Source organism: Pelobates fuscus, chromosome 13, assembly GCF_036172605.1.
Source record: "Pelobates fuscus isolate aPelFus1 chromosome 13, aPelFus1.pri, whole genome shotgun sequence".
Classification (NCBI taxonomy): domain Eukaryota; kingdom Metazoa; phylum Chordata; class Amphibia; order Anura; family Pelobatidae; genus Pelobates; species Pelobates fuscus.
The window spans coordinates 94,744,793-94,764,870 of record NC_086329.1 but is presented as its reverse complement, the minus strand read 5'-3'; the positions used below and the strand labels follow the sequence as shown (position 1 = coordinate 94,764,870).

Here is a 20,078-nt window from a genome sequence, read left to right as displayed (position 1 = left end):
CCTCTCCCTCTCGCCATCACCCCCCCTCCCTCTCACCATCAACCCCCCTCTCACCATCACACCATCACCCCCCTCTCACCATCACCCGCCTCTCCCCCCCCCCCATACACACAACACACTTCAAGCAGCTACCCCACACACATAGGGTCTCAGACAAAAACGCAAACATGTTCAGAGACATACATTCACACACACAAGGATACTCTTTGTCAGACACACTCTCAGGCACATACACAGGTAGACAGTGCATCAATGTGTATATGTGACACTTTTTTTTGTTAGTGGGGCCTCATGTTTGCGTTTCGCCTAAGGCCTCATAAAGTCTAGAGCCGCCTCTGAGGACAAGACCCCTAATTACAACATTCCACAGTTCTCTTGGTACAGAATAGCAAAGTACCATCTGTTTTTTAACCCATTAGACAACCATGCCTACTTTGAATATAAATAGGAACATAGTAATATTCTACAGTTAGTTAGTGAACCCAGGAACAAAAGGGAAGGAGGGCCGTTACCATAAGTGCTTACACTCTGCAAGACATGCGATTCCTACTTCAGCACTGAACAACAAGGGAACACGGTTAGAGTCTGTCCCCTGGTTCTTCTTGGACTTTCTGATGGGTTGTCACCTTGTAGTAGAAAAAGCCACCTGGGCTGTTATAAGACTAAGGGTCGTTACATTGAGTCTACGCCCTTTTCTTGCGAAGAACCAAAACCACCTGACCATAAGAGGTGAATAGAGGTGGTAAAAGAGCTAATTTGAGAAAAAAAACATCTTACCAATGAATGCAGGAAACCCAAAATACAAATATAATTAATACTATTTAAAAATATTTGATAGATCGGATGGCTAGCTCCAAGTGCAGATTACACATCGGAATACAGGTGTGATGTACACCCACAATCTAACACAGTTTATAATGTCGAACAACAAACAGAGAATTGAGGGGTATCCCTGTTTTAGAATGTAAGCTTCTCAGGCAAGAGTACATTTTTATCTCATGTCTTTTCTCTGTGTAACGTATTAATATTTACCAATGTTAAGGACAAATTAATCACAGGCTGTGTCGCATAAATTGATTAATTAAATAAGAAAGAAAAGCTCTCTGTTGGATGTTTATGATGGATTATAGTCGTCCCGAGACATAAATATCGCAGCGAGGTGGCAGTGGGTAGTCCCACGTGCGTCGTTTTCAGACACGCTGTGCTCAGCCAGCCATTATTTCTGCCAGTTAGAGCTCAATCAGTTCAGCCTGAATTTCAGCATCTTATTAGGATAATTAAGAGGCACTAATGTTAAAACTGCATTAACATCCAAGCAGCGAGTACTTGATTTACCGCCGTGAATTGATGTGTCAGGTACACCGGCCTGCCTGTCACTGGGGCAGGTAGAAATGTCTTGTTGGCAATGGGGGGATTGACACGTTACTCAACAATGGTTATTTTAAAACTCGCTGACCATCTCTGTTTAGTTCGTAGTCCCTCGTATCATCTGTTTGCTATACCTTTCTGTTATTCTTCCATCTTTCTGCGGGAGGGAAACACTAAGGATGGCATGGCTTAGCATCTCCCTTTGTCTGTTTTAGATTATATTTCTTAATTCTCCCAGCAACCACACCTGGAAGGCCGTACCTGGACACCACCCGTACTAACAGATGGAAAATTGTGGAGATCACTATTCAATGAAAGTTTCAAAATATTTTCATAGAACTTCAAATAGGACTAACAGACGCTTTAGAACGGAGATCTCTAACCGGAGATGTTTCTAAACTACAATTCCCATGATGCACAACCAGCCTTAATGCTTGCTGAGCACCATGGGAAATGTGGTTGAGAGGAAGGCGTGCTGAGGTTAACCAACACTACTTTAGAATCACACCTCCATCCTCATACCCCCTGCCTCTCTCTTATACTGTATATCCGACCTTTCCGCTGTCTGACTCTCATGCCCAGTATCCCTCTCTCTTTCTTCCTTTATTTCATAACTCTTGGATATCCTTTTCTCAGTTGTCCAAGACACATTGCACTAATTTTCTTGGCACATTGTAGTAAATGAGAACTAGCAGACTTTAGCCAAAGGCGGCCTGTGTTATTATTAATTTAAATCACCAACATAGTCTGCAGAGCTGTACAACTGCACAGACCATGAACTATTTGCAGGTGTTTTATCTCGGAGCCCAGTTTTAATATAAAAGTCATTTTGGTGACGATACAACTTGGTGGAAGCAGATTTTCAGTAACCCTTAAAACAGGCCCTCGTCTGATGAATTCTCCCGTGCTCAGATCTGTTTAACTCTACTGGTTTCAAAGAGGGACAGACAGAGAGCGGAGGAGGACTGGGCAAGCAGGACTCCTTTAAATTAAGTTAGTGTTAGGATTACAAAGTTTTATCCCTAACACTAAAATGTTCCACTGCCCCCCTCATTTCACCCGTCTCTCCCCGTGGCACTCAAAGGGTTAAATAGCCCTGAATTCACCCATTTTATTTCAGCGACTAGCGAGGTCCCTCGGCACTGGCTCGGTCTCTGCCTCCTTTGATGTCTTTACCTTCCCAATAGGAAACCGCTAAATCACTGCTTTCCTATGGGGTTTTGCAAGACGCTGGACGTCGTCATTCAAAGTGTGAGGATGTCCAGCATCGTTTCATGGAGTCAAACTCCGTGAATCAGCAGGACGACATCCATTAGAGCAGGTTTGACCCTGCCAGGTAAACATTGCAGTTTCTGGTTAAGGGAACAGGGACACTGAGATGATGTGGTGTGGGTGCCTAGAGTTTTGATACATGTATTTTTAAAAGGCTTACTCCAGGCATTCAGTGATTCGAAGTGGACGTGGTGCCTGGTGTCTGTATTTCTCTGTGAAACACTGTAATACTGAGTTTAATCTCTTTTGGGCTGGCGATGTAATCCCATTTCGGGCAGCGTCATGTGGTGTCATGACCAGCCCAGAACCGATATCAGTTCTGTGCAAATTCCGATGCAAAGACACTCAGTGATTGGCTAAGCGGTAAGGTGACACTCTCAATCAATGTCATAAACCTGCCTACAGTGGGGAAATAGAGCCTGGCAGGACCAGGTAAGAGGAAAACTGCTGTAAAATGGTTTGCCCCATTACCAGGGAACAGCAGCCTGTAGTGGTTATGGTGGTTGGATCAACCCTTTAATAAACAGCAGACCTTAAAGGAAAGCTATCATCAACTTTTCACTTCTTGTTTTTTAAAAGTACATTACTTTTAAATAAACGTAATGATATATTTGTAATATCATTTAATATTAAGTCGATACAATTTCACTTTCTTATCTGGCTGAGCGGCCATGTTGGACTGTTATCTGACCAACTGCCGCTCGACCTAACTTGCTGTTGCTGTGATTGCTGTGTGTGAACCTGCAGCAGCAGCAAGTTAGGTCGAGCAGCAGTTGGTCAGATAACAGCTGAGTCTGACAAAACATGGCCGCTCAGCCAGATAAAAAACAAAACAAAAAAAAGTTAAAGGAGCACTATCGTTTAAGAAATACAAGCATGTATTCCAAACACTATAGTCAGAGTGCTCAGAGTGAAGTGAAAAGGTGATGGTACTCAACATTTGTCCCTCGCTGAGCCAGAATCGCCACTTCTGGCCCCGCCTCCATAGCTGAGATGATCAATCTTGATGATCTCAGCCAATCCAATGCTTTCCCATAGATTATTTTAAAAATATCATTACGTTTTATTAGATGTAATAAACTTTTTTTTTAAAATGAGAATAAAAAACATTACTTTGAGGCACTGTGATTAGTGCGAACGAAAGACGCTTATTATCATGCCTAGAGCTCAGCGAACAGTTTCTGTGGGCCCCTGAGTTTGAGTGCTTAATTTGCCATTTCCACATCTGCTGAAAGGCTGTACGACGTTTCCACTCCTTCTCTGTGATGTGTAGAATTCTATCCTATCGACTAGCTTCCATTAACAAACAATAACGCTTGGATAAGTATCATCATTCATTCCCAGATCACTTGTACGCCCATATGGATGATTTTAACAAAGACAGAAAGAAAAAATCATTGCTCTCAAAGAGAGCCTTCATTTTACATGCACAACTGTTTGACAGCTAAAATAATTATTTCCCGAGCTGGATTGTAATTAGACACGGAAGGTGAGTGGCATTGTGGTAAACAATGTGTGGGAACGTAGCGCGTCTTTCAGCTAAAGCCTAGTTAGTCAGGTGTCGAAATGTGTTATTTGTACGGCAGCGCGGCTCAATACATGTGATACGTGCTGAGGGGATGCAGTCAGTTGCACCAGGGACTCCTAAAGAAAAAAATATATCAAGACTGTTCCATTTTTAGGGAAAATATTTTGGGGGATCTATTGCTTAATTAACGGGACACTGTAGGCACCCAGACCAGTACCGCTCATTGAAGTGGTCTGGGTGCTGTGTCCCTATTGCCCTTAAACCTGCAGTGGTAATTGTGGTAATTATTGCAGTTTCTGAGAAACTGCAATAATTATCTCTGAGGGTTAACTCCACCTAGAGTGGCTGTATACCAGACAGCCACTAGAGGGACTTCCGGGTGCTTAGACGACTTTTGGTTGCCTAAATGACGCTGAATGTCCTCACGCTCTGCATGAGGACTTCCAGCATCACCCGAATCCCCATAGGAATGCATTGATTAATGCTTTCCTATGGGGAATCCTAATGCGAGCGTGGCCATTGCCACTCATGCGCATTAGTTCTCCCCAGCCGGCTGTCGGTGGGAAAGGAGCGTGGGCGGAGCCTGATCCAGCACCTAGGGACATCCGCGCTGGATTCAGGTAAGTGACTGAAGGGGTTTTAACCCCTTCAGCGCCGTGGGAGAAGGGGGTTGCCAGGGAGGGGGGCACTGTATTAACCTATAGTGCCAGTAATACCGCTTTGTTATTCTGGCACTATAGAAACCCTTTAAGCAGAAAAACATCCCCATATGATTTCAGGATCATTTACCAAATAATGTTCATTCCTTTTTAATTCTTTGTGATGCATACACTTAAAGGACCACTAGAGCCACCCAGACCATTTTATCTCAATAGAGTGGTCTGGGTGTAGCGATCCTGTCATTTTAACCGTGCAGTTTTCTTTTTCAGGTTTACATCCACCTCCAGCGGCCATCTTGCTGACAGCCACTAGAGTTGCTTTTGCCTCCAGACCAAGTAAAACTCGATCTGGGATTTAAATGCTGCTGATTGGAGGAGCGTGGCATATGTTCCTCCAATTCATTTTTATTTAAATGTCAATGGGAATAATAATTTTGGAGTTTATTCATTTAATAGTCAGAGGTATATTGACTTAAAAAAATAAATTGTAGGGGGTCAAAAATGTAAATGTAATTCTTGCGAAGATGTGTCACCTAGCACCATTAATATATATATAGGTTTTTTTGCCTCTGTATCACATTGTCTGATCAGCACAATCCAAATAAAAACAGCTATAGATCTCTCAGTTACATAAAAGCATTATTTAACAGAATAGGGATTTAGTCCCATGCTACGGTGCATCATGTAACTCTCAGAATACCTTAGTTAGATTGGCATGTCCTAATTTGGGGCTAAGACCAATGGGAAGAAGACTGGTGTTCACGACCATTAATTGTAAAAGGAGAACTACTGTAAAAAAAATGAACCTATGTAAAAATATACGATCGATATAGAACAAACAAAAAAACTAAAAAAATAGTTACCTGTGCACTATGCTAAATCCCTATCCACATTGAAATAACAGGAGGCTCATAGTATCACTCCAATGGCCATTAGATGGACCTGCCATGTCAAGGCAAACCTGTTAAAAGAGTCCTACACTAACAATTCTCCTTGCTGCTTTCAGCTAAAAGGTACAATCTCTAATGAGATAGAAAGGGGTGTTCTTATGAACCCCTAGATACTTATTAGCTCTTAATAGGGAAAACATGGGGTGGGCAGCAGCATTGTAACAAGGCTGTGTGATACAGAAGTTTTTCACAGTCATGTTTATACTGATCAGCCACAACATTAAAACCGCCTGCCGAATATCGTGTAGGTCCCTCTCGTGTTGCCAAAACAGCTCTGAGGCATCAAGGTATGGACTCCACAAGACCTCTTAATGTGTTCTGTGTAATCTGGCACCAAGACATCAGCAGCAGGTCCATTAAGTTAGTAGTCACCAAACCAAGTCCTCATGGACCACCAACAGTCCAGTATTTGTGTATTTCCCTTTTTCATTCCAATGGGGATGCTGACAAAACCTGGACTGTTGGTGGTCCATGAGGACTGGGTTGGAGACCACTGCTTTAAGTCCTGCAAGTTGTGAGGAGAGCCTCCATGGATTAGATTTGTTGTTCCAACACATCCCACAGATGCATTATCAAATTGAGATCTGGGAAATTTGGGGGCCAAGGTAACACCTTTAACTCTCTGTCATGTTCCTTAAACCATTCCTGAACAATTTGTGCAGTGTGCATTATCCTGCTGAAAGAGGCCACTGCCATAAGGGAACACCATTGCAATGAATGGGTGTACCTAGTCTGCAGCAATATCTAGGTCTCCCAGATGATAATAATACTGCCTCTTTTTGCCTTGCTTCATCATGTAGTGCATCCTGTTGCCATCTCTTCTGGAGGTAAACAACACACATGCACCTGCCCATCGCCCTGATCTAAAAGAAAACATGATTCATTAGACCAGGCAAGCTACTTTCATTGCTCCATAGTCCAGTTCTGATGCTCACGTCTCCATTGAAGGTGTTCAGGGGGTCATCTAGAGCACTCTGACCGTTCTGCTGCTACAAAGCCCCATACACAGCAAAATGCTATGCACTGTATGGTTTCAGCAGTTTGAGCTACAGTAGCTCTTCTTTGTGATCGAACCGGGCGGGCTAGCCTTCGCTCCTCACTTGCATCGGTAAGCTTTGGGTGCCCATGATACTGTCACCTGTTCATTGGTTATCCTTTCTTACACCACTTTTGGTAGGTACTAACCACGGCATACTGGGAACACCACACAAACCTTGCCATTCTGGAGACTCTCTGACCCAATGTCTAGCCATCACTATTTGGCACGTGTCAAAGTCACTCAGATCTTTCCACTTGTCTATTTTTCCTGCTTCTAACATGAAATTCAAGAGCTGACTGTTCAATTGCTGCCCAATATATTCCACCCCTTGACAGGTGCCATTGTAAGAATATATTCAATGTTACTCACTTCACCTGTCAATGGTTTTAATGCTGTGGCTGATCAGTGAAAATATGGCCTTCATGTCTACGTATCCATAGTGGACATCATTTTCCTAGGGCCAACTCAAAATTCATGGGAAAATCAACTTAACTTGGATAATGTTCTATGTATCAACTGCGATTTCTGAAAAGAAAAAAACAATTATTGTGTGTGGTCCAAGCTTTGACTACTGATAAAGGTCTCAGCCTAAGTCTACCAACCAGTTATAAAGATATCACGTCTAATCACTAGTAAACACCTTAGCTTGGCTCGGCTCCTGTATTGATTTGTAAAATCCTGATGACAGCTTGTGCAGAGCTTTTTATTTATCCCAAATAGTAACTATCCATCTGATCAAATATTCCACTCCGTGTGAGATCCCTGTAGAGCTTAGCAGCAGATGTCCTAGAGGGGGATTCCGACCAGCTGGCAGTAATACGCCACCAGATTTTCACTTTGTGTTTTGAATGCTGCTTTATAAATGTTAATGGGCCTCTACCCCAAGAGCTTGCAAATACTTCCACATGAAGGAATATAGATAAATACAGTGACATTATCTGGGTATATGCTGGCACTGCCACTACAGTGACACTCTAAACAGCATAAAAACGACAGTTCAGTTTACTGGTTATGGTGTAAAGATTCTGTAGGGGCTGTCAGCATACCCCACCCCCCCAACATTGGCGTCCCGGACCATCCCAAAAAGTCCTGACATATATCTCTACAGGATCCTAGAGTTCAGAGTGTGTCTAATGATGCGCTTGAGCTATCCTTTTGGAGACAGTTCTATGGTATACCCAAAAGCGGCACACCTTGGAACAAAGCCGAAATCTGGATAGTTAGAAGGCATGTGCCAGTCATATTTGTGTCAAACTATGTTTGAGTAGAGCCTATAGCCAGGCCTATCTGTTGTAACTTGGCTACATTTTTGAAGACAACGATAGGCTAACCTGCCACCAGCACTCACGATTGCTGTCCAAAGTTGTACTGATTAAGGTAGAGGTTCACTTCTGTGTTGGCTAATTCAAAACAGAGGGCTGTAGGCACCAGGAGAACCCCATTTTTCTCGAACTACAGTAAAAGAGTTTAACACAAACCAGGTGGATTGCCCCAAGATTGTAGTGGTTGTGGTGCTAAGAGTATCCCTTTAACATTACACGATGATATAGATTTTTATACACAAAAAGGCTGCAACAACTGCTATGCATTTAGTTCCCTGTCCTATGGAATATTTTGTGGATTTATATCTCTGCAATATGTAGGATTTAGTGGGCTTATCACTGTGTGATGTGATAGACATAGAGTGTTTAAGGCTCTGTAAAATGAAGGGTTTGGTGTGTTTAGTGCTCTGTGACTTGAAGTATTCTGTGTTTAGGGTTCTGTGATGTGAAGCATTCAGTGTGTTTATTGCTCTGTTATGTCAGATTTAGTTTGTTTGCCAGTCTAATGTGAATGATTCGGAGTATATAGCTTTCTATGACAACGGATTCAATGTGTTTAGCGCTCTATGATAAGACTGAAGTAGAATGTTTAGCGCTCTGTGATAAGAAGTAATTAGATTGTTTAGCGCTGTATGGTATGAAGGAATTAGAATGTCTAGTGCTCTCTGATAAGAAGGAATTAGAATGTTTAGCGCTCTATGATGTGAATGAATTAGAATGTTTAGCTCTGATAAGAAGGAATTGGAATGTTTAGCGCTCTATCATATAAATGAATTAGAATGTTTAGCTCTCTGATAAGGAGGCATTAGAATGTTTAGCGCTTTATGATATAATAGAATTAGAATGTTTAGCTCTCTGATAAGAAGGAATTAGAATGTTTAGCGCTTTATGATATAATAGAATTAGAATGTTTAGCTCTCTGATAAGAAGGAATTAGAATGTTTAGCTCTCTGATAAGGAATTAGAATGTTTAGCGCTCTATGATATGAATGAATTAGAATGTTTAGCTCTCTGATAACGAATTAGAATGTTTAGCGCTCTATGATATGAATGAACTGGAATGTTTAGAGCTCTCTGATAAAAAGGAATTAGAATGTTTAGCGCTCTATGATATGAATGAATTCGAATGTTTAGCTCTCTGATAAGGAATTAGAATGTTTAGCGCTCTATGATATGAATGAATTCGAATGTTTAGCTCTCTGATAAGGAATTAGAATGTTTAGCGCTCTATGATATGAATGAATTGGAATGTTTAGCTCTCTGATAAGGAGGAATAAGAATGTTTAGAGCTCTCTGATAAGAAGGAATAAGAATGTTTAGCGCTCTATGATATGAATGAATTAGAATGTTTAGCTCTCTGATAAGGAATTAGAATGTTTAGCGTTCTATGATATGAATGAATTCGAATGTTTAGCGCTCTATGATATGAATGAACTGGAATGTTTAGCTCTCTGATATGAATGAATTAGAATGTTTAGCTCTCTGATAAGGAATTAGAATGTTTAGCGTTCTATGATTTGAATGAATTAGAATGTTTAGCGCTCTATGATATGAATGAACTGGAATGTTTAGCTCTCTGATAGGGAGGAATTAGAATGTTTAGCGCTCTATGATATGAATGAATTAGAATGTTTAGCTCTCTGATAGGGAGGAATTAGAATGTTTAGCGCTCTATGATATAAATGAATTAGAATGTTTAGCTCTCTGATAAGGAATTAGAATGTTTAGCGTTCTATGATATGAATGAATTTGAATGTTTAGCGCTCTATGATATGAATGAACTGGAATGTTTAGCTCTCTGATATGAATGAATTAGAATGTTTAGCTCTCTGATAAGGAATTAGAATGTTTAGCGTTCTATGATATGAATGAATTAGAATGTTTAGCGCTCTATGATATGAATGAACTGGAATGGTTAGCTCTCTGATAGGGAGGAATTAGAATGTTTAGCGCTCTATGATATGAATGAATTAGAATGTTTAGCTCTCTGATAAGGAATTAGAATGTTTAGCGTTCTATGATATGAATGAATTTGAATGTTTAGCGCTCTATGATATGAATGAATTAGAATGTTTAGTGTTCTATGATATGAATGAATTAGAATGTTTAGCTCTCTGATAACGAATTAGAATGTTTAGCGTTCAATGATATGAATGAATTGGAATGTTTAGAGCTCTCTGATAAGAAGGAATTAGAATGTTTAGCGCTCTATGATATGAATGAATTAGAATGTTTAGCTCTCTGATAAGGAATTAGAATGTTTAGCGCTCTATGATATGAATGAATTAGAATGTTTAGCTCTCTGATAAGGAATTAGAATGTTTAGCGCTCTATGATATGAATGAATTAGAATGTTTAGCTCTCTGATAAGGAATTAGAATGTTTAGCGCTCTATGATATGAATGAATTAGAATGTTTAGCGCTCTATGATATGAATGAATTGGAATGTTTAGCTCTCTGATAAGGAGGAATAAGAATGTTTAGAGCTCTCTGATAAGAAGGAATTAGAATGTTTAGCGCTCTATGATATGAATGAATTAGAATGTTTAGCTCTCTGATAAGGAATTAGAATGTTTAGTGCTCTATGATATGAATGAATTAGAATGTTTAGCTCTCTGATAAGGAATTAGAATGTTTAGCGCTCTATGATAAGAATGAATTAGAATGTTTAGCGCTCTATGATATGAATGAATTGTAATGTTTAGTTCTCTGATAAGGAATTAGAATGTTTAACGCTCTATGATATGAATGAATTAGAATGTTTAGCTCTCTGATAAGGAATTAGAATGTTTAGCGTTCTATGATATGAATTGGACTGTTTAGCTCTCTGATAAGGAATTAGAATGTTTAGCGCTCTATGATATGAATTAGAATGTTTAGCTCTCTGATAAGGAATTAGAATGTTTAGCGCTCTATGATATGAATGAATTAGCATGTTTAGCGCTCTATTATATGAATTAGAATGTTAGCTCTCTGATAAGGAATTAGAATGTTTAGCGCTCTATGATATGAATGAATTAGAATGTTTAGCGCTCTATTATATGAATTAGAATGTTTTGCTCTCTGATAAGGAATTAGAATGTTTAGCGTTCTATGATATGAATGAATTGGACTGTTTAGCTCTCTGATAAGGAATTAGAATGTTTAGCGCTCTATGATATAAATGAATTTTAATGTTTAGCTCTCTGATAGGGAGGAATTAGAATGTTTAGCTCTCTGATAAGGAGGAATTAGAATGTTTAGCTCTCTGATAAGGAATTAGAATGTTTAGCGTTCTATGATATGAATGAATTAGAATGTTTAGCTCTCTGATAAGAAGGAATTAGAATGTTTAGCGCTCTATGGTATGAATGAATTAGAATGTTTAGCTCTCTGATAAGAAGGAATTAGAATGTTTAGCGCTCTATGGTATGAATTGGAATATTTAGCTCTCTGATAAGGAGGAATTAGAATGTTTAGCGCTCTATGGTATGAAGGATTTGGTGTGCTTAGAGCTGTGTGATGTATAGGATTGTTGTGTTTGACTATCTGTAATCAGAATGATTTTGATAAAGTTAGCCCCCAGTGATGCGACATATGCCCCTGGGTAACAAATATATATTTATATAGTTCTGTAAAATATGAACAAAATGCTTCCCGGCGGTTTTATTCACTATGCAGAGGATTTAAGTGACAGGAAAAACAAATTACAAAATTCAGGTTAAAATAGCCGCATTGAGTATTTTATGATATATTTAGCAGTTTGGTTTTTACGTTCATTTATTCTCCCTTTAGTGAATAAAGCCTAACGTGTATTCTTCGAATTACAAACAGGTGAAAAACAATATTTGCATTTTCAACACTTGATGGACATCCATCTTCATTTTAGCCTGATTGTCTGTGTTCCCTGTAGTATTTCAATGTTACTAACCACCGAAATCCCTTATACACTTCTTAACCACTTTCGCGTCCTCCATAGGTCTGCATGAAGAAGACAGTATCTATGTGTTCAAGGATGACGAAGTCATCGAATATGACGGAGAGTTCTCTGCTGACACCTTGGTCGAATTTCTACTGGATGTAAGTCCCCAGTTTATCCACTCAATTAAAACGTCTATAAAACGATTGTTCCATCTACACTGATAAAATATCTCTGTTTTGTAAAGAAAGGCTGAACTTGGAATTTTGTCCCTATTGTTTTTGCAAATACATTGTCTAGAAACCATCAGGTTTTTCCTCATTCATATTTTATTTGGTAGGCCGATGGCAATCAGCTAAGTAACCCCAGCACTCTCAGTGGCATCCAAGGTTGGCTCTGGATGCAGTGTGATTTCTGTATTATCAGTGCACATATACAGTCTTATGCACTAAAGGGAGAATTCAAAGTTAATTTCACATTTAAGGCCAAAGTAGCCGAGCTGCGAGCATAGTTGACTTAAATAATTTTTCCAGTTTGTCTATTTCACCTTGAATGTGAAGTTCACTTTAAATTTACTTGGAATACTCACTTTAGTGATTAGACCTGATCGACGGAGCTAGCTATACTGAAGGTTTTGCGAAGAGCCATTTATTTTTTGTGAAATCACTACAAAACAGATAACTGAGGAACGGCGCCCATAGACTCATAGCACCATAACTAATACTATGGCGCGTTGTGGTTATGGTGCTTAGGCTGTCACTTTAATGTTGCAAAGATGCTGTCACTTTAATAAGAAATTATTTCATGTTCTATACTTCATTTAAGTGTATATTCAGGTGAACTGACCATCTGTGTGCGGGCAGTGGAAATGAGTGACATTAGCTCAACCTAAACCTCTTCTAATTAAATTTCTTTAATAATTTAACTTCTGAAATAGGGGAAGAACATACGTCTTTCGTTCAGAATGAATAGGGATTGCTTTAAAGATAGCTGGAGGCAATCACTCAGCTATGCCGGCTCTCTCAAGGTTTAATTGGGGTCAGCCGGGATTTAATTCTGTAAATAATGTTCCGGCTGGGTATCTTCCTTCGCTTAGCGTTTATACAGCGATATACAGGCGCAGGAGAAATGTGTCGTGTTATAGGAGCTTTAGAGAAAGAAACTACATTTATTGTGTAGGAATATTAGTGAATTCTGGGGCAGACACACGGATAAATGGATTCACTTTGTAAGGGAAAAATACACCCAGAATCTAGATTGTAGTGGGGCAGCTTGAATATGGACTGATAACATGGGGGGGCAGCTTGAATATGGACTGATAATATGGGGGGAGGGGCAGCTTGAATATGGACTGATTTTATTTGGGGGAGGTTGGAATATGGACTGATTATATGGGGGAGGGCAACTTGAATGTTATTATTATTATTATTATTTATATAGCGACAGCAAATTCTGTAGTGCTGTGGACTGATAACAAGGGGGCAGCTTAAATATGGACTGATAACATGGGGGGCAGCTTGTATATGAACTGATAACATGGGGGCAGTTGTAATATGGACTGATAACATGGGGCAGTTTTAATATGGACTGATAACATGGGGGGCAGCTTGTATATGGACTGATAACATGGGGGGCAGCTTGTATATGGACTGATAACATGGGGGGCAGCTTGTATATGGACTTATAACATATATGGGAGAACTTAAATATAAATTGATAGCATGGGTCAAACCGTTTGAATATAGAATGATAGCATAGATGGTATAGTTTGAATACGGACTGATAGGAAGTATTAACTTTGTATAAAGATTTCTGAATTCTCTTTTATGTAGATTTATATCTGGGCCAAATAAATTGGCATCTGCCCCAATAAAGTCATTTTTTTTCTTAATAAAAATGTAAGTTTTGGAGAGTGCATGTACTAGGTGGTAGAAAAGCAAGAATGACCCCAATCACTCGGATGCCTACACTGTGTGCCCAGAATACGCCCGTGTACTATCACAAACATAATAAAGAAAATGCACATAGAAAGCTGTCCAACCAACTCCTCTTCCTAACATTTACGAGTAGTTGGTTCATGGCACAGTCTCTCAGTAGTGATGGTTGATGAAAATACATTAATGTACAATGAGTAATGAAAGTAAAGATGGCTATAAATCGCATAACAAATAAATCTTCTCTGTATTACGTCTGGGGGCCACATGGGACATATTGGGTTCATATGAAGAAAACTAACATAAACAACTCACCTATTGAGTAGCCCTCTTTCCCAGCCCTGACCTTAAGGACACAACATCTGGAATAAAAGGGAATCAGGACGGAATATTTCTGTCATGTGTCTTAAGGGGTTAACCCCTCAGCCATCTTCTAACTCTTTCTAAAACCTAGAACCCATCTCCAAAACACAATCTCCATCTCCATCTCCTTTCTCCTTTGCTTCTCGTTGTCTGCATAGAAATGGCTTCTAAAACCGGCCACAGCAGTTGAACTGGTCTAATAAGGCATGCCGGTACTATTTTGGGTAAGGGCTGATTCTAAACCCATCCACTATACCTCCAGGTTGCCGACATGCCTACATTGAGCCTGTGGATCTGATCCTGAAGGAGATGTGTCCATGTCTTTTAATAAAGGGTCCACTGAACTTAGCAGTGTCTCTGGTCCAAACGAAAAGCCATAACACACAAATTATCGGTAGTTTACTTATATTATGCCTTTGTATATATAATGCATTAATGTGATCTTTGTGTATTCGTATTTAAGGTGCTCGAGGATCCCATAGAGTTCATCGATGGAAGTCACGAACTTGCTGCCTTTGAGAATCTGGACGATGAGCCCAAACTTATTGGATTCTTCAAGAACGAGGATTCTGAACGTGAGTATTCTGTGTTAGAAGGCACCGAAAAAACACACTCATATCGCTATGCACCTAATGGGAAAAGTGTTCTAACCAAACGATAAACAGTAAAATGTTATACCATGTTTGAGTCAAGGGGAACAGGAACTTGGAATAGATATTTGGACCCAAATCATGTTTTGAATTTCAAAGGGTTACTCCAACACCATGAGCACGTAATTGATTCGTAGTGGTGTTGGTGCCTGGAGTCTTTATGTTTCCCATTAAAATGCTGCACATACAGAGATTAACACATTATCTGCCGGAGGTGTCACTTCAACACAATGTTCCAGGCTGGTTAATGTCAATTATTAGCAAAATTGGCGTCTGACGCCAGCACACAGAGTATGCCGACAGCCAATGGTGGCAAGGACTCCTCCCTGCATGCTATCCTAATCCTACCCTCAGTATCTCCTCCCTCTGTTTTTCAGGAAGAACCACACAAAATAATGAATTTTAAAAAAAAATAGTTTGACAATAAAAAAAAGATAAGAAAGTATTACATTAATTTAGGAGGTTCCTACATTTCCTGCTTAAAAAGGACTTTTCCGTGTATTTTCATTATTTTGTGTGGGTCTTCCTGATGAACAGGCTTTTACATAATAGGTCACATAATGACAATGTGGTCAATGTGACAATGTGGTTTTATTGTTTATTTAATTTTATTTTTCATTTTCTTTACTCAGACACCAACACATTTCGGTGTGGGGTAATTCACATAAATTTGAAAAAATTAGACTACCCAACCAGCATCCTACTCAGAATGCCCTCACCCACTAATAAACTGAAATGGCAATATGAAAACAATTTAAATACCTCTACAATGAAAAAAACAAAAACAAAAAAAAAGCAGGCCCGCTGTTGAAATGCTGACGGGGATAATTGAGCGAAGAGAGGAATTTCCTATGTGTGCAGGGGATGAAGTCAGATAAGCACAGCTTACATTATAAAACCAAAACACAAAGGGTCTGAGCCGGCGTCAGCGAGCGCCAGAGGCACGTATTATAAAGGCTTCGTGTTCCAACTTTACACTGTGCGCACACCTCCACAGTCTGATTATACCACGTGAAAAAGCATGAATTCTCCCTATAGCACAGTATGCTCCCTTTGCTAACATTTCCTTTCCCGTGGCAGGAACACACTCTTCACACATAAGGCATTTCAGCAAGCTAAAGAGCATTAGGGGTCTGAAGAGGCCCTTTTAATGGTACGCTCCAATCACCATAACTACTACAGGGTGCTGTAGTGGTTATGGTGCCTGAAGTGCTCTGGCGTCCCACCGTTGTAAGTAGTAAACCCATTTAAAATTATTTTACTTCTTATTTAGGGTTCCTGGGCGCCCCTGCCTGCCTCCACTATAACTCAGTGAGAGCCAGAAGCTAATCCCAGTGGTGTAGAGCTTAGCTGGATGTTCGAGAACAATTAACTGATACTCTCAGCCAATAAGCTGCAATGCTTATCTCAGGAGAACTAATGGAATCTCCTAAACAGGAGTTTCCTGCTCTTACTAAGTTGTAGTAGACTCAGGGAGCAGCACCCGGAGGACACTTAAAAAGGTAGGGGGCGGGAACACACAAAATGATTATGGCGCTTGGAGTGTTCTTTTAATGAAACAAAAAATTCCAGAAGGTGACAGAACAGCTCTAGGAAAATGAGAAAACAAATGAGCCTCCTCGAACCAGCTTTCAGTCCGCATCTTAATAGAGACCTTGTTCACAAACAGGGATATTCAATAAACACGGGATCAGAGCATGCAAAAATCCAAAATGCCAAATTTACATGAATAATTAGTGGATCTGGAAAATTTTTAACCTCAGCTATAGTCACACAGCACGGCTATTTTAGCTTGAATTTTGTCTTTAAGAATTTAATTCTCTACAGTTCCGAGTTTAGTCAATAAACCTTTGAATCATCAGTCACAATTCCGCACAGGGAAACTACACTTTGAGCTAAAAGAACAGACACAAACACATTGATTTCACAGAGGGACCGGCCATCCAAAAAAGCACTTCACAGACTCATTGAAATTATCATTAAAGGGGAATTAGGAGATGGTCAGAGTCAGCAAAATGCATGTTACAGCTCCATTAAGCCAAACTCAATCCTGCTTCCACAGCACGAGAGACTGTGCGCTGCAGTGGGGGTTCTGGGGGGGGCTATCACTGATCAGGGGGTTGCATGTTTAAAGGAAAGGAGTTAGCTCATTTAGCAAAGTGAAGAGACAAGTCGTATCATGAATCCAAAAGCTTAAAATGAATACACCAACCATGCAGCTCTGCTGTTAACTTTTTTTTTTTTTTAACACGATTTAACCATTTAGAAGGCATTTATTAATGCCATATTTTAACCAACCTCTCTTCGAAACACAGAAACATAGAAACATAGAATGTGACGGCCCATCTCTCTTACAATCAATGATAAGGTTGAGCATTTGAAACCTTGTGTTTCTTGATTCCTGCACCAGTTCTGAGGTTACAAAGATTAAACAGTCACAAACACAAAGTTAGCAATCAGCTGAAAACACTGTAACTTAGTCGTCAATAGCAGGAGTGCAACGAGAGTAGTTTTCATACTTGCGCGAGTAACTTTCGAACATCCTTTAACTACGAAAGAATAAATGGGAAACGATGCCTTCATAAGAAAACGTTTTTTAATGGTCCAATATCAAAATGGAATGGTCACTCATTTAAAGGAACACTCCAAACACCATAATCACGACAGCAATCTATAGTGGTTATGGTGCCTGGAATAACTTGGCACCTTGCCCATAGTAATAAGTGAAACTGTTTGAATAGGTTGACTGACATCTTGCCTGAGGTCCAGTCGGACATTACTCTCTACCTATTGCCGTAGAGAGGACGTTCCTCGCACGCTGCAGTGGTTATGGTGCGTTGAGTGTTCCTTTAACAGTTGCAAGTCTGATGCAAACATTGAATAACCACCATGAAAATCGCACTGGCCTATAAGGGGTTAATACCATCCAGCATTCATATTAAATTCTGTTAGTGATAGCAGAATTAAGGAAGAAAAATTTTAGTTTTGTGGGTATTGATTTGTTTTTTTTTTCCCCCATAAAGCTTGGATGTGTTTTGGGCGTTAAAAAGTAGTCATCTGCCCAATTTACTATCATTAAGAATGGCAGCTTGCTAGCACTTTTGGCCTCCACACACGCGCTGGTGCCAGTGACAAATGGTTCGTACATATTACTCTACAGAGAAACAACGCCATGCGGAACTGAGAGAGCGTGTGGGTGCTGCACAATAAGCCGCAAAGGATTATGGGAGCTTGGGCCATTGGCATCTTTTGGAAACCCGTTCCTTTCAAGCGGGTATAGAACTCGAATTAATCTCAGAGGCCTTAATGAGGCTACTATTGAAGGCCAAGAATAAAACGAGGAGCTTTTGAAGAATTTGTGCTGTGTTGTTCTGCAAACCAAGCCTCCCTCCCCCCCCCCTCCCGGCTGCGTATCGATTAACTTTCTGATACCAAGCGTTACAGACTCATTCTTCCAAAGCACATTAATCTTTGCGAATTTGCATATCTTTAACATCACCAGCCCACACAGCCATGAGAAGCGTGCAGATGAGCGATATGTAGACACTATGAATACGTAAGCTACAGCATGACTAGCGCCTGCCCCCTCACCTTCCCCCATCTTTGTGCCGAACATGCCAAATCAACAGGGCAGGGCATGGCAGTTTGATCTTGATGATGCGGGGCTGTAGTATAGCCCCCCCAGTCAGTGAAGCCTCTCAACCTGAACTTAACAAACAAACAAAATTCTTGTGAACTCATATTTATTTATTACCGGCATTTTTAAAGCGCCAACATATTCCGGACAATTGGGAAAAATGCAATACAAATAGAACAGACCGATACAAGAGGCAGAGCCATTTCATTTATTGCGAACATAATACCAAACCACAGAGATTGCCCCCGCGGGGGATTTATTCGCTAAATAGAAAAATGGATTGAAGTGAAAATCAAATTGTAAAATTCTGATAAAAAAGAGCCAAGCTTAGACTCAAGTTAAGTTCACCCATTTTAACCTAAATGTTAAAATGTTAAATGTTCAGTTTTGAGTTCACTGTTTATAAAGAGTGTAACTTTTTCAGGGATGTGAATTGTTAGGTGTTTAAAGTAGATACAAAATGAATTTTAAATGTAAACCAAAATTGGCAAACTGAAAACGTAACTGACTAATTCTTCCAGTTCAGCAGTTTTGGTCAAAAATGTTAAATTAATTTTGTATTCACAGCAAATCACATTTTACTGAGTAACCATACTGAATCATAGAAACATAGAATGTGACGGCAGATAAGAACCATTCGGCCCATCTAGTCTGCCCAATTTTCTAAATACTTTCATTAGTTCCTGGCCTTATCTTATAGTTAGGATAGCCTTATGCCTATCCCACGCATGCTTAAACTCCTTTACTGTGTTAACCGCTACCACTTCAGCTGGAAGGCTATTCCATGCATCCACTACCCTCTACTGAAATACGCTCTTTTTTTTTTTATTATTGCCCAGTTAATGCTGAAAAGCATGTCTGACACAACCAATCAGAATCCAGCCTTGATTTCAAGTGGGTTTTATTTTCCGGTTTCTGAGCAGCCAGTCACTAAAATGCGGTGCTTCATATACGGAAATCTAAAAGACAGATCAATCCTTAAGGTTTTCCATACTTACTAGAATACATCTCACTGTGTAAGAAAATATGTATATTCGGACATTACTAACCCCTTAAGTTAATTAGGATGATAACGGCAGTGTGATAGTGGCAGTGTCCCTTTAAATGGCCCATGGCATACTGAGTCACATACCGGTCTTATCTGGGAGTCTGAGTCTCCAGCATATAAATTATTTGTTTTAATGTTCCAACATGTGTAATGCGAAGATAAGGAGAGGGAGGGTGATACAGCTCACTGAGCCCACTTAATAATGTAGTATCTTTAATGCAATGATGCTAAATTTAAAACCTGTTCCCAAAACAGATCACTGGACCCTTTTCTACAGTTCTGGGCACTTTCTTTGTAACCTGCACAGAACAGGAATGGACACAATAAATATATAATCCCTTTCATTGTTTCTGGAATTTACAGCACAGAATAAAATAGTGAAAATGGCCTAAACTTTGAGTTAACCTGTT

At 39.8% G+C, this 20,078-nt stretch overlaps 1 protein-coding gene across 1 annotated transcript in view; it reads left to right on the top strand.

Moving 5' to 3' along the window:
* The window catches only part of CASQ1 (calsequestrin 1), a 57,045-nt gene that overhangs the window by 14,638 nt on the left and 22,329 nt on the right, over nucleotides 1–20,078 (top strand). Inside the window, exons 3-4 of the mRNA XM_063439688.1 lie at nucleotides 12,097–12,197; nucleotides 14,797–14,908. Of these exons, the coding sequence (XP_063295758.1) occupies nucleotides 12,097–12,197; nucleotides 14,797–14,908 (213 nt within the window). The remainder of the gene's footprint in view (nucleotides 1–12,096; nucleotides 12,198–14,796; nucleotides 14,909–20,078) is intronic.